Source organism: Hyla sarda, chromosome 11 (genome assembly GCF_029499605.1).
Source record: "Hyla sarda isolate aHylSar1 chromosome 11, aHylSar1.hap1, whole genome shotgun sequence".
Taxonomy (NCBI): Eukaryota; Metazoa; Chordata; class Amphibia; order Anura; family Hylidae; genus Hyla; species Hyla sarda.
Window position 1 is genome coordinate 102,400,473 of NC_079199.1, and position 14,715 is coordinate 102,415,187.

General features: G+C 46.3%; 1 protein-coding gene and 1 long non-coding RNA gene across 4 annotated transcripts in view; one reads left to right on the forward strand and one right to left on the reverse strand.

Moving 5' to 3' along the window:
• The first annotated feature begins 39 nt into the window (after positions 1-39).
• LOC130295104 (uncharacterized) lies at positions 40-7,302 on the forward strand. The gene is made up of 3 exons (XR_008848701.1): positions 40-175; positions 2,910-3,212; positions 6,851-7,302. It is a non-coding gene; the product is annotated as an uncharacterized LOC130295104 (long non-coding RNA).
• Positions 7,303-13,152: 5,850 nt separating this feature from the next.
• The window catches only part of LOC130295768 (protein-L-isoaspartate(D-aspartate) O-methyltransferase-like), a 134,896-nt gene continuing 133,333 nt past the window's right edge, over positions 13,153-14,715 (reverse strand). The window contains exon 9 of one of the 3 annotated variants that reach the window (XM_056546852.1): positions 13,153-13,688. In XM_056546852.1, the coding sequence (XP_056402827.1) occupies positions 13,676-13,688 (13 nt within the window). In that variant the 3' untranslated portion in view covers positions 13,153-13,675. The remainder of the gene's footprint in view (positions 13,689-14,715) is intronic. The other 2 variants (XM_056546853.1, XM_056546854.1) reach the window with 2 other exon arrangements.

Below are 14,715 nucleotides of genomic sequence, written 5' to 3' on the forward strand. Positions count from 1 at the left end.
AACCTGCACTGAGGAAAAGTTGCCTAGTTGCCCATAGCAACCAATCAGATCACTGCTTTCATTATTAACAAGGCCTCTGAAAAATGAAAGCAGCGATCTGATTGGTTGCTATGGGCAACTAGGTAACTTTTCCTCTGGACAGGTTTTGATAAATCTTCCCCAAATAATATACAAGGTAGTGTTTCCCAACCAGTGTGCCTCCAGCTGTTGCAAAACTACAACTCCCAGCATGCCCGGACGGCCATTTTTATAAAAATATTTTTTTATTTTTTACTTTAAATTATAAAATATTTCTAAAAATGGGATTTATGTTCTTACCTATAAAATCCTTTTCTTGCTTCGATCATTGGGGACACAGAAGACATTGGGTATGGGCTGTGCCCACCAGGAGTTAACTCTAAGCAAGAGAGTGTTACCCCCTCCTGTACAGCCTATACCCCTCCTGTACAGCCACTACCCCTCCTGTACAGCCTATACCCCTCCTGTACAGCCTATACCCCTCCTGTACAGCCACTACCCCTCCTGTACAGCCTATACCCCTCCTGTACAGCCTATACCCCTCCTGTACAGCCTCTACACCTCCTGTACAGCCTCTACCCCTCTTGTACAGCCTCTACCCCTCCTGTACAGCCTCTACACCTCCTGTACAGCCTCTACCCCTCCTGTACAGCCTCTACCCCTCCTGTACAGCCTATACCCCTCCTGTACAGTCTATACCCCTCCCGTACATCATATACCCCTCCCGTACATCATATACCCCTCCCGTACATCATATATCCCTCCCGTACATCATATATCCCTCCTGTACATCATATACCCCTCCTGTACAGCCTATACCCCTCCTGTATATCCTATACCCCTCCTGTACATCCTATACCCCTCCTGTACATCCTATACCCCTCCTGTACATCATATATCCCTCCTGTACAGCCTATACCCCTCCCGTACATCATATACCCCTCCCGTACATCATATACCCCTCCCGTACATCATATATCCCTCCTGTACATCATATATCCCTCCTGTACATCATATACCCCTCCTGTACAGCCTATACCCCTCCTGTACAGCCTATACCCCTCCCGTACATCATATATACCTCCTGTACAGCCTATACCACTCCTGTACATCATATACCCCTCCTGTACAGCCTATACCCCTCCTGTACATCATATACCCCTCCTGTACATCATATATCCCTCCTGTACAGCCTATACCCCTCCTGTACATCATATACCCCTCCCGTACAGCCTATACCCCTCCTGTACATCATATACCCCTCCTGTACATCATATACCCCTCCTGTACAGCCTATACCCCTCCTGCACAGCCTATACCCCTCCTGTACATCATATACCCCTCCTGTACATCATATACCCCTCCTGTACAGCCTATACCCCTCCTGTACAGCCTATACCCCTCCTGTACATCATATACCCCTCCTGCACAGCCTATACCCCTCCTGTACATCATATACCCCTCCTGTACATCATATACCCCTTCTGTACATCATATACCCGTCCTGTACAGCCTATACTCCTCCTGCACAGCCTATACCCCTCCTGTACATCATATACCCCTCCTGCACAGCCTATACCTCTCCTGTACAGCCTATACCTCTGCTGTACATCATATACCCCTCCTGTACAGCCTATACCCCTCCTGTACAGCCTATACCCCCTCTTGTACAGCCTATACCCCCTCTTGTACAGCCCATACCTCTCCTGTACAGCCTATACCCCCTCCTGTACAGCCCATACCCCCTCCTGTACAGCCTATACCCATCCTGTACAGCCTATACCCCTCCTGTGCAGCCTATACCCCTCCTGTACAGCCTATACCCCCTCCTGTACAGCCTATACCCCTGCTGTACATCATATACCCCTCCCGTACAGCCTATACCCCTCCTGTACATCATATACCCCTCCTGCACAGCCTATACCCCTCCTGTACATCATATACCCCTCCTGTACATCATATACCCCTTCTGTACATCATATACCCGTCCTGTACAGCCTATACTCCTCCTGCACAGCCTATACCCCTCCTGTACATCATATACCCCTCCTGCACAGCCTATACCTCTCCTGTACAGCCTATACCCCTCCTGTACAGCCTATACCTCTGCTGTACATCATATACCCCTCCTGTACAGCCTATACCCCTCCTGTACAGCCTATACCCCCTCTTGTACAGCCCATACCTCTCCTGTACAGCCTATACCCCCTCCTGTACAGCCCATACCCCCTCCTGTACAGCCTATACCCATCCTGTACAGCCTATACCCCTCCTGTGCAGCCTATACCCCTCCTGTACAGCCTATACCCCCTCCTGTACAGCCCATACCCCCTCCTGTACAGCCCATACCCCTCCTGTGCATCCTATACCCCTCCTGTACAGCCTATACCCCTCCTGTACAGCCTATACCCCTCCTGTGCATCCTATACCCCTCCTGTACAGCCTATACCCCTCCTGTACAGCCTATACCCCTCCTGTGCAGCCTATACCCATCCTGTACAGCCTATACCCCTCCTGTGCAGTCTATACCCATCCTGTACAGCCTATACCCCTCCTGTGCAGCCTATACCCCTCCTGTACAGCCTATACCCCCTCCTGTACAGCCCATACCCCCTCCTGTACAGCCCATACCCCTCCTGTGCATCCTATACCCCTCCTGTACAGCCTATACCCCTCCTGTACAGCCTATACCCCTCCTGTGCAGCCTATACCCATCCTGTACAGCCTATACCCCTCCTGTGCAGTCTATACCCCTCTTGTGCAGCAACATTATATTTTAATACACCTTACGTTATAGAGTGTTTAATTTTTTCATGAATTCATTGATTTAACCGCTTAAAGACATCAATAGGTTATTTTCTGATGTTCCCTTCACATTTTCACCATATTAGGATTAGATTGTTGGGGGTCCTAGGCTTTTGCCCTAAATCGATGGGGCTTCTATGCTTGGAGACAAATCCCGGACCGAAGGTAAATTCTGCTTTATTGAGTCTTATAAACTCTTTTTATCATGAAAAGAGCGATGAATTTACCAATGATCCGTCCTTAATTCTAACTAGATATGAGGCGTAGGAACGTCTAGATGAACGGCGGAGACAATTGATTGCACAATGATTAGGACCGCTCCATTTACATGGCCCCCGCCATCCATTACACAAGGCTCCGAGGAGACGACACGCGGGCGGATGCGTATGGTACATGTTGTGCACTTGTTATTTTCAGCCTTCTATTGACAATCAGGAGCCGGATAGATCTGTACGTCCTGATGAGCAGCGAACGACTAAACGGAGGCAAGAAGCAGCTTCTGAGATACACAATGGGGAGACGTTCATTGTAGAGGCCTTACGTGGACGGGGCAGGGTTGTCACCTGGACGGTATTTTTTTTTTTGCTGGTATTTTTATATTAAAAATACCGCCCATGCAATTGTTGGTATTTATCCAACCAATCCTCCAACTCCCAGGATGTTGCACCATATACTATACCAGTGTTTCCTAACCAGAGCGCCTCCAGCTGTTGCAGAACTACAATTTCCAGCATGCCCGGACAGCCATTGGCTGTCCGGGCATGCTGGGAGTTGTAGTTTTGCAACAGGTGGAGGCACCCGTGGTTGGTAAACACTGATCTATACTTTATACTACTATATAGTCTAACATGCTGGGAGTTGTAGTTTTGTAACAGCTGGAGGCACCCCTGGTTAGGAAACACTGAACTATACTATATACTACTATATACTCCAACATGCTGGGAGTTGTAGTTTTGCAACAGCTGGAGGCACCCCTGGTTGGGAAACACTGACCTATACTATATAATGCTATATAGTCCAACATGCTGGGAGTTGTAGTTTTGGAACAGCTGGAGGCACCCCTGGTTGGGAAACACTGACCTATACTATATAATGCTATATAGTCCAACATGCTGGGAGTTGTAGTTTTGTAACAGCTGGAGGCACCCCTGGTTGGGAAACACTGACCTATACTATATACTACTATATAGTCCAACATGCTGGGAGTTGTAGTTTTGCAACAGCTGGAGGCACTTTGGTTGGGAAACACTGACCTATACTATATACTACTATATAGTCCAACATGCTGGGAGTTGTAGTTTTGCAACAGCTGGAGGCACTTTGGTTGGGAAACACTGACCTATACTATATACTACTATATAGTTCAACATGCTGGGAGTTGTAGTTAGTAACTAATCGCAACTCCCAATTTTAATAAAAAAATCGATCAAAAAGTCCCATCAAAACAAAAATGGTTCTGCTAAAAACTACAGATCGGGGCGCAAAAAAAATGACCCTCATACAGGCCCCATATACGGAGAAATAAAAAAGTTAAAGGGGTCAGAATAGGACAAAATTTTCCCACAGATGTGTATCCTGTGATGTCACGCATATATAATTAATTATGCAAATCAGCATGCCCGGTATTTTATTTGCAAGAAAGGTGACAACCCTAGTCCGGGGCCCTAGTGCAACTTCTGTAATGGGGCCCCTGTCTACCATGTGCCATTTATGATACTGGTGCTTTGGGGCCCAGGTCTGACTGATACCACCGCAATGGGATTTATTCTTAAAGATGTCCAGCGCAGACTTTTTTTTATTTCATCCTGCCCGGGCTGCAAAAAAAGACAAAACAAACTTTCACCATATGTTGCCCCGGAGCTCCGCAACAGCTGATCAGTCGGCCGGGCTGTCTGCTTCCAACTTCCTTTAGTCCGGTACGTCACACGGCGCTTCAGCCTATCACCGGACCAGGCGGGACATCACTGCGGCCGGTGATAACCCGGTATGTCACACGGCACTTCAGCCTATCGCCGGACCAGGCGGGACATCGCTGCGGCCGGTGATAGCCCGGTATGTCACACGGCACTTCAGCCTATCACCGGACGAGGCGGGACATCGCTGCAGCCGGTGATAGCCCGGTATGTCACACGGCACTTCAGCCTATCACCGGACGAGGCGGGACATCGCTGCAGCCGGTGATAGCCTGGTATGTCACACGGCACTTCAGCCTATCACCGGACCAGGCGGGACATCGCTGCGGCCGGTGATAGCCTGGTATGTCACACGGCACTTCAGCCTATCGCCGGACCAGGCGGGACATCGCTGCAGCCGGTGATAGCCTTGTATGTCACACGGCACTTCAGCCTATCACCGGACGAGGCGGGACATCGCTGCGGCCGGTGATAGCCCGGTATGTCACACGGTGCTTCAGCCCATCACCGGACCAGGCGGGACATCGCTGCGGCCGGTGATAGCCCGGTACGTCACACCGCGCTTCAGCCTATCAGCGGACGAGGCGGGACACAGCAGCATGACGCCGTGACTGACACGTCTCCTCCATGTATCTCTATGGGAGAGGCGGAGATGCAGTGTTCGTGCCCCCCCCCCCCCCCCCACCACTCCTATAGAGCTTTATGAAGGGGGCGTGTCTGTCGACCTCAGTGACACGACACGTGCAGAGCCACGGTAATGCCGGGGTGAGGTGCAGAACTGCGTCCTATGCAGTTATGTGTTCGCCCCTCCCCTCAGCTGTCCTCGCCCCTCCCCTCAGCAAGAAGGGACATACATTTTCGGGCTGTGACAATTGACGTCCCTCCTCTCCTCCTGTGGGAGCTGTGTACGGGGCTGAGGGAGGTTCAGAGTTGCGTCCTGCCCAGCTCTGCCTTCCCCTCCCCTCGCTGTATCTTCGGAAATCTCCAAACAGCTGAGGGGAGGAGCGAACGCAGAAATGCATACGACGCAGCTCTGCACCTCACACCGTGTCCCTGTACGGGAGATCACGGGGGTTCCCAGCAGTCGGACCCCCCGCGATTAGACACGTATCCCCTATTCTGCAGATAGGGGTAAGTATCTAAGACTGCAGTATTCCTTGAAAGGGGTACTCTGCCGGAAAACATCCAAAGGATAGGGGATAAAGATGTCTGATTACAGGGGTCCTGGCGCCGGGGACCCCCGCAATCTCCGGTGTGGCAGCTGCCACGCCCCCTCGCATAGACATGAATGGAGGGGGCGTGGCGTGATGCCACGAATGTGGAAGCTCCAAGCTTCTGTGTCCCGGACACCGCCGCTGCAGGCCCGGAGATCGCAGGGGTCCCCAGGAACCCCATGATCAGACATCTTATCCTCTCTCCTTTGGTTAAGGGATAATGACATTTATCAACCGATTTACCCAAGTTTTTCTGCATAAAATTGTCGCAAAAAAAAATTCGCAATTGCGCCACCTTCTTTTTTTCATGCGACAATCTGCCACGAGAGCGAGAAAAGCATTTTTTTTCAAATCGGCGTACATAAGCGTTTTTTACAATTTTGACTTGCCATAGTCAGAAATGTATCAACCGCAACATTCGCAAAAAAAGGCGCTAAGGCTTTAAAAACCTACTAAATATACTCCAGCCGAACCTTGGCTAAAATAACAGACACTGACTATTGTTTTCACTCCCGCCTTTGCTTACCTGCGAAAAATGTATTAACGCCGTGTAACAATATAGTAAATTTGTCGGACGTAAGCAGAATGGAAGTCAAAAAAATAAACAAAACTAAAAAATAGCATAACTAAGCAAAGTTTCATAAATGCCCCTCAATGTGTTTTTCGGTGGAGTACCCCTTTAAAAGACGGCGAGGGAAAAACCAAAAACGCAAAAATGTAAAATGAGCCTTAAGGGGTTAATGCTCGATGCTTTGAGAGAGAAAGGACCATAATAATCCCTAGAACAGTATGCGGAGGATCGTACGACCTGTAGGAACCATTGTTAAGTAGCCGAATTTTATTCCCTTGTATATCTCTATTCCCTTGAGATCACAATGACATTTTGCATTGTACCTGCAGATAGTAGAGCGCACAATGGCGAGATCTCAGCGGTCCGTCACAGATGGACGGTCGTCCTTGTACACGAAGATGACATTTAATGCTTCGTGGCCGCGCATTGAGTCTTTACACGGAAGAGAGAAATTCCTGGGAAGATAAGATAGAAATCTGCATGAAGTCCGGCGGATCAGGTCTCAGCGGTCGCCTTCTCCGCTACGAAATGTAACGCCGAAAAAACACGTAAACAGGAAAAAACTAAATGTCACTTACCGCTCCTGGAGAGTCCAGATGGCGTCATGGCCCCCATTATAGTCAATAGCAAAGCTTTTTACATTACAGAAATAACTAGGAACGTGACCAACGACGCAAGGGCAGAAATTACGCTATTTTTTTTTTTATTCGAATTTAAAATGTGCCGTTTTCCCCAATTTAAAGTTTAAAGGGGTACTCTGGTGGAAAACTATTTTTTATATATATTTTTTTCAAATGAACTGGTGCCAGAAAGTTATACAGATTTGTAAATTACTTCTATTAAAAAATCTTAATCCTTCCAGTACTTATTAGCTACTGAATGCTACAGAAGAAATTCCTTTCTTTTTGGAACACTGATGACATCACCAGCACAGTGCTCTCTGCTGACATCTCTGTCCATTTTAGGAACCGTACATAGCAGATGTATGCTAAGGGCAGCATGGTGGCTCAGTGGTTAGCACTGCTGCCTTGCAGTGCTGGGGACTTGGGTTCAAATCCCACTAAGGACAACAATAAATAAAGACTTATTATTATAATGACGTCAGCAAAGAGCACTGTGCTTGTGATGTCATCAGAGAGAATTCCAAAAATAAAAGAATTTCCTCTGTAGTATTCAGCAGCTAATAAGTACAGGAAGGATTATGATTTTTTTAATAGAAGTAATTTACAAATCTGTTTAACTTTCTGGCACCAGTTGATTTAAAAGAAAAAAGCTTTTCACCGGAGTACCCCTTTAAAAATATTAATCCTTTCAGTACTTATCAGCTGCTACATGCTCCAGAGGAAGTTGTGTAGTTCTGCTGACACCTCTGTCCTTATCTGGAACTGTCCAGAGCAGGAGAGGTTTGCTATGGGTATTTGCTCCTACTCTGGACAGTTCTAGACATTGACAGAGGTGTCAGCAGAGAGCACTGGGGTCAGACTGGAAAGAACTACACAACTGCCTGTGGAGCATACAGCAGCTGATAAGTACTGGAAGGATTAAGATTTTTTATATAGAAGTCATTTACAAATCTGTACAACTTTCTGACACCAGTTGATTTTGAAAAAAAAAAAAAAAAGTGTTTTCCACCGGAGTACCCCTTTAAGGTTTGAGAAGACCGAGACAAAAAAAATGTCATCTTTATGTCTCTGGGACCTGTAGATGGAGGAAAGACGGGGCAGAGTCATTTAACAGGACACTACACGCTGTTTATGGCCTTATTCACACTTGCAGTTTTGTTTTAAAAGTGTAAATAAAGCTCCTATATGTTCCTCACTTGGTCATGCAGATGCTTTACATGTCTCTTTTTATGTGTCTAGCCCAGTGTTTCCCAACCAGGGTGCCTCCAGCTGTTGCAAAACTACAACTCCCAGCATGCCCGGACAGCCTTTGGCTGTCCGGGCATGCTGGGAGTTGTACTTTTGCACCAGCTGGAGGCACCCTGGTTGGGAAACACTGGTCTAGCTTCTGTATTTGGTTCACAAATCCCTCTGTTCTGTTGCTCACTCATTCGGACATCCACTGCTCAGGAAGGGGCGTGTCCGAGGCAAACACTGAGCCCGCCCTCACTCACCATATACATTCACTTCCTCCCTGAGTCTGCTGTACTGTGCTGGGTCTCTTCCTCCAATCACTACAGGCTGCTCTGTAACCCCTTCCTCTCTGTTTTCCTGCTGCAGTCTGATAGGACAGGAGTGAGCAAAGAGGAGTGCTAGTCCTTTTTCTTATAGTTACCGTAGATATGGACTTCCTACTAGAAGAAATTAAAGGAGTACTCCGGTCGAAAACTTTTTTTTTTCCCCTCCCCCTGCGATTTCCTGTATGGAGCCTCACCTTGCTAAATATTCAACCTTGACTAATATTAAAGGGGTACTCCGGTGGAAAACTCTTTTTTTTTTTTTTTTTTAATCAACTGGTGCCAGAAAGTTAAACAGATTTGTAAATTACTTCTATCTTAATCCTTCCAGTACTTATTAGCTGCTGAATACTACAGAGGAAATTCTTCTCTTTTTGGAACACAGAGCTCTCTGCTGACATCACGAGCACAGTGCTCTCTACTGACATCTCTGTCCATTTTAGGAACTGTCCAGAGTAGGAGAAAATCCCCATAGCAAACATATGCTGCTCTGGACAATTCCTATAATGGACAGAGGTGTCAGCAGAGAGCACTGTGCTCGTGATGTCAGCAGAGAAGCTCTGTGTTCCAAAAAGAAAATAATTTCCTCTGTAGTATTAAGAAGCTAATAAGTACTGGAAGGATTAAGATTTTTTTTTTATTTTAAGTAATTTACAAATCTGTTTAACTTTCTGGCACCAGTTGATTAAAAAAAAAAAAAAAAAAAAAGAGTTTTCCACCGGAGTACCCCTTTAATATTAGTCAAGGTTGAATATTTAGCAAGGTGAGGCTCCATACAGGAAATCGCAGGGGGAGGGGGAAAAAAAAAAGTTTTCGACCGGAGTACTCCTTTAATTTCTTCTAGTAGGAAGTCCATATCTACGGTAACTATAAGAAAAAGGACTAGCACTCCTCTTTGCTCACTCCTGTCCTATCAGACTGCAGCAGGAAAACAGAGAGGAAGGGGTTACAGAGCAGCCTGTAGTGATTGGAGGAAGAGACCCAGCACAGTACAGCAGACTCGGGGAGGAAGTGAATGCATGGTGAGTGAGGGCGGGCTCATACTTCTCTTTTAAAGGAGTACTCCGGTGAAAAATAACCTCTCTCTTAACCACAGGATAGGGGAATAGTAGTTGATCGTGGGGGGGGGGGTCCCCTGCGATCACAAGGACAGGACCCTTGCGCTCTCAGTGAGGATCGCGTGTCGTCTACCGGCACGTGCTCCATTCATTCCTATGGGAACCCCGATGATCCCTTAGAGCTGTACTCGGGTCTTTTTGGCGCTCCCATAGGAATAAAAGGAGTGCGTGCCATCTGCAGCGCACACACACTCCTCATTCAGTGACCGGTCCCTACCTGGTGATCGCAGGGTGCCACAACGATCGGACCCCCCGTGATCAGCTTTTTTGCACTGTGATCTGTAGTTTTTTATTTATACCATTTTGCTTTTGATTATTTTTCTCTTATTTTTTTTAAATTTTCACCAAAAATCAGCAATTCAGTTTTTTTTTTCTTTGTTTTTTTTTATTTTTATATTTTTTATTTTTTTTTACCCCATTGACCGTACAGGATGAATAACATTACATCTTAATGGTTTGGACACTTACACATGCGCCAATGCCAAATATTTATTTATTTAAATGGGAAAAGAGGGAACCTCTGCCAAGGAATTGGATTCCGCCTAAAGAATATACATGTGTGTGTGTATATATATATATATATATATATATATATATATATATATATATATATATACACACACACAATCACGTATGAAGTCTGTATCCCAATGTTTCCCAAGCAGGGTGCCTCCAGCTGTTGCAAAACTACAACTCCCAGCATGCCCGGACAGCCGCTGGCTGTCCGGGCATGCTGGAAGTTGTAGTTTTGCAACAGCTGGAGGCACCCTGCTTGGGAAACACTGCAGTATCCAGTAAACTCTACCCCATGGCTGGAATTTTATCAATGTAAATCTGTATCAACATATTTAATGGAATTCATTGGCGTAAAACAGTAGAAAAATTAAAAATTCCACAAAAACACTAGAGATGAGCGAACTTACAGTAAATTCGATTCGTCAGGAACTTCTCGGCTCGGCAGTTGATGACTTATCCTGCATAAATTAGTTCAGCTTTCAGGTTCTCCCGTGGGCTGGAAAAGGTGGATACAGTCCTAGGAAACTCTTTCCTAGGACTGTATCCAGCTTTTCCAGCCCACCGGAAAGCTGAACTAATTTATGCAGGAAAAGTCATCAACTGCCGAGCCGAGAAGTTCGTGACGAATCGAATTTACTGTAAGTTCGCTCATCTCTAGAAAACACAATAGTCACAGTACACTATAAACTGGCTAAGATTAGTTCCAGAAACACATCCGGCCGCCTCTTATGACAAAAGATTAAAAGTGATGACAGGAGGAGCAGCCGGAGGTGCGGATGGCAAAAAAAAAAAAAGGCAGCAAATTCAGTGCAGAATTGTATTCAGTGTAAGGGTACGTTCACACGCGAACATTTTTTAGGGGGTTTTCCGCTGCGTATTTGAAAGTGGGCGGACTCTTCTCGGCTGTCCGCAGCAGATTTTCCGCGGCGGAATTTATAACTGCGGAAAATCCGCCACAGTCCCTACTGACTTCAATGGGGCTTGCGGCAGATTTTCCGCAGTGTACATTCCGCCGCGCAAACATCGGCTACGGACAGCCGAGAAGAACCCGCCCACTTTCAAATACGCAGTGGAAAAGCCGCTAAAAAATCAGCGCGTGTGAACGTACCCTAAAACAGCAAATGTGTAAATGACACGAGGGAGAACGAAGACTCAAGATGCTAGAAAACCAACTTTTTGTGTTTTTATTTATTTATTTTATTCATTTTGTGCTGATCAGTGCATGACGTTTTTATAAAGAGCCGCACAATCCTGCTTTCCCATCACCCAGTAAAGACATTTTTCAGTAGATTTAATAAAAAAAAAAATATTAAAGGGGTACTCCGCCAGAGAAAAAACGTATCCCTATCCAAAGGATAGGGGATAAGATGTCTGATCAAAGGGGTCCCGCCGCTGCCACGCCTCCTCACATAGACATGAATGGAGGGGGCGTGGTGGCTGTAGTCGCCATTCATCCGGCACGGAGCGGGAGTTCACTCCGTGTGCTGCAGCGGAGATTGTGGGGGTCCCCAGTGGAAGGACCCCCGCGATCTCACATCATATCCCCTATCCTTTGGATAGGGGTTAAGATTTTCCCGGCGGAGTACCACTTTAAGTACTGGTTGAGGCTGGGTAACAAAACAAAAAAAACCTTAAAGGGGTACTCCGCCCCCTAGACATCTTATCCCCTATACAAAGGATAGGGGATAAGATGTCTGACCACAGGGGTCCCATCTGACCGCAGGGTTCCATCTGAGCCGGATGACTGGCGACTACAGCCGCCACGCCCCCTTCCTTAGACATGAATGGAGGGGATGTGGCGTCACGAACACGGAAGCTCCAAGCTTCTGTGTTCCAGATGCCGGCCCGGAGTTTGCGGGGGTCCCCAATGGCAGGACCCCCCGTGTACAGACATCTTATCCTCTATCCTTTGGATAGCGGATAAAAATGTTTTTCGGAGGAGTACCCCGTTAACACTACCGGAAAACCCCTTTAGGGCTCGTTCCCCCGGGCGGATTTTACTGCGCGAGTTTGAATGGGGGCAGGCTCTCTGTGACAGATTTTCTGCAGCGGAAAATCCTCTACAGACCCCACTGACTTTAATGGGGTTTGTGGTGCATTTTCTGCAGCGAAAAATCTGGCGCCAAGAGCCCGCCCCCATTCAAACTTCAAACGCCGCGAGTTCTAAATAAAATCCGCCGTTGTGAATGAGTGCCTACAGTATTTATTGTCGAGTTCATGGGAGCTGTATGAAGGCTGTATCCCAGGGTTTCCCAAGCCAGGGCGCCTCCAGCTGTTTCAAAACTACAACTCTCAGCATGCCCGGACAGCCGTTGGCTGTCCGGGCATGCTGGGAGTTGTAGTTTTGAAACAGCTGGAGGCATGCTGCTTGAAAAACCCTTCTGTGAAAGTTCTGAAGAAACTTTATTTTTATATATCAACTGTCTCCAGAAAGTTATACAGATTTGTAAATTACTTCTATTAAAAAAAAAAATCTTAATCCTTCCAGTACTTATCAGCTGCTGAAGCTGAGTTGTTCTTTTCTGTCTGGCAACAGTGCTCTCTGCTGACATCTCTGCTTGTCTCGGGAACTGCTCAGAGTAGAAGAGGTTTGCTATGGGGATTTGTTTCTAAACTGGGCGGTTCCCGAGACAAGTGTCATCAGAGAGCACTTAGACAGAAAAGAACAACTCAACTTCAGCAGCTCATAAGTACTGAAAGGATTAAGATTTTTTAATAGAAATAATTTATTTAATAATTTTATAATAATTTATAATTTATTAATCTGTTTTACTTTCTGGAGCCAGTTTATATATATATATATATATATATATATATATATATATATAAATAAATGTTTTTTTTCCTGGATAACCCCTTTAAATCAGCAAAATATTTCGGGTCTCTTCTAAGTAAAACATCAGAAACAATGGGTTAATCTTAAAAAAAAAATAAAAAATAAAAAGCGATTCCACACAAATGTCACAGTACACCATAAACTGGCTAAGATTAGTTTCAGCAACACATCCGGCCACCTCTTATAATAAAAAGACTAAAGGGATGACAGGAGGAGCAGCCGGAGGTGCGGACGGTGAGAAAACTGTGTGTAATATCTAATTTTTTTTCGTATTGCCTCCTAATCCCATATTCCTATGTTATCTATCCTCACGGCGTCCATATATAAATATCTGTGAGCGTTCGTAAAGCTCCTGACTGAGGCCAATACGTTAACATTTATAAGCCCGGGACCACGGCAGATCCTGAACAGTGCCGTTTCTGGACACAAATCCCAGCACCATCTTGGAAAACCTTCTCCGATAACCAATTGTTCTGCGCTGTGTTGTGATGACCCGAATTCCCTTTCACAGATCATCCCTACAGTAAAAAAGGAACATGAATTATTCATTATCCAGAGAAAAAATAAACAATACCAGAATTGTTTAGATCTACAACCAAAAAAACAAGGATTAAAAAGAGATCAAAAAGTCCTCAAATCGAAAACTACAGCCCGACCAGCAAAAAACGAGCCCTCACAAGTAGTGGTGGATTTTAGTTTGTTGCTGCCCTGGGCCTGGGTTCCATCACTGCCCTTTCTCCTCCTTTCATCTTTGTTGGGCACATAAGCTGACCAGATGTCAAGGGCAACTTCTAGCAGACGTGCCTGTGCACAGCACGCCTGCTACCTTGCACCACTATCAGCAGCCACTGGTCTTTAAGTGGCAGAAGACGCACCTGATCTTAAAGGGTTATTCCGGGCAAAAACATCTTATCCCCTATCCAAAGGATAGGGGGATAAGATGTCTTATCACGGGGGCCTACTGCTGGGACCCTGCAGCACCCACATTCTATGTTCGGGGTTTCCGGGACTGGAGACGTGACATAAGGCCACGCCCCCTACCATTCATTTGTATGGGAGGGGGCGTCATGGCCGTCACGCCCCCTCCCATAGACATGAATGGAGGGTTTTTTCATCAAAAACCTGATACGGGAATTGTATTGCAAAAACGTGGTGTGCCTGCACCTATAGGCTACGGTTTTGGGTACGGGAAAAAAAAAAATGACAAAACCGTACAGGATGTAAAATGGACACAACCGGATGCATCTTTTGGCATATGGTTTTCAACGGAGAGTCAATGCATACGGTTTTCAATACGGTTCCGTACGGTTTTCAAGTTGAAAACGTATACGGGAACTGTATTGCAAAAACGGGGTGTGAACCCAGCATTAGAGACACCGTAGACCGAGCAGGGAGAAGTGTGTGTCACATGACTAGGACAGAGTATACAGAAGATACCAGAACTCACCAAAAGTGATGTAAGAAAGTGGTGTTTATCTACCCCTGGTCACTGAATGGGTACTGACCGGACGCGTTTCGGCACAGCAGGCCTCCCCCAGCTGTCAT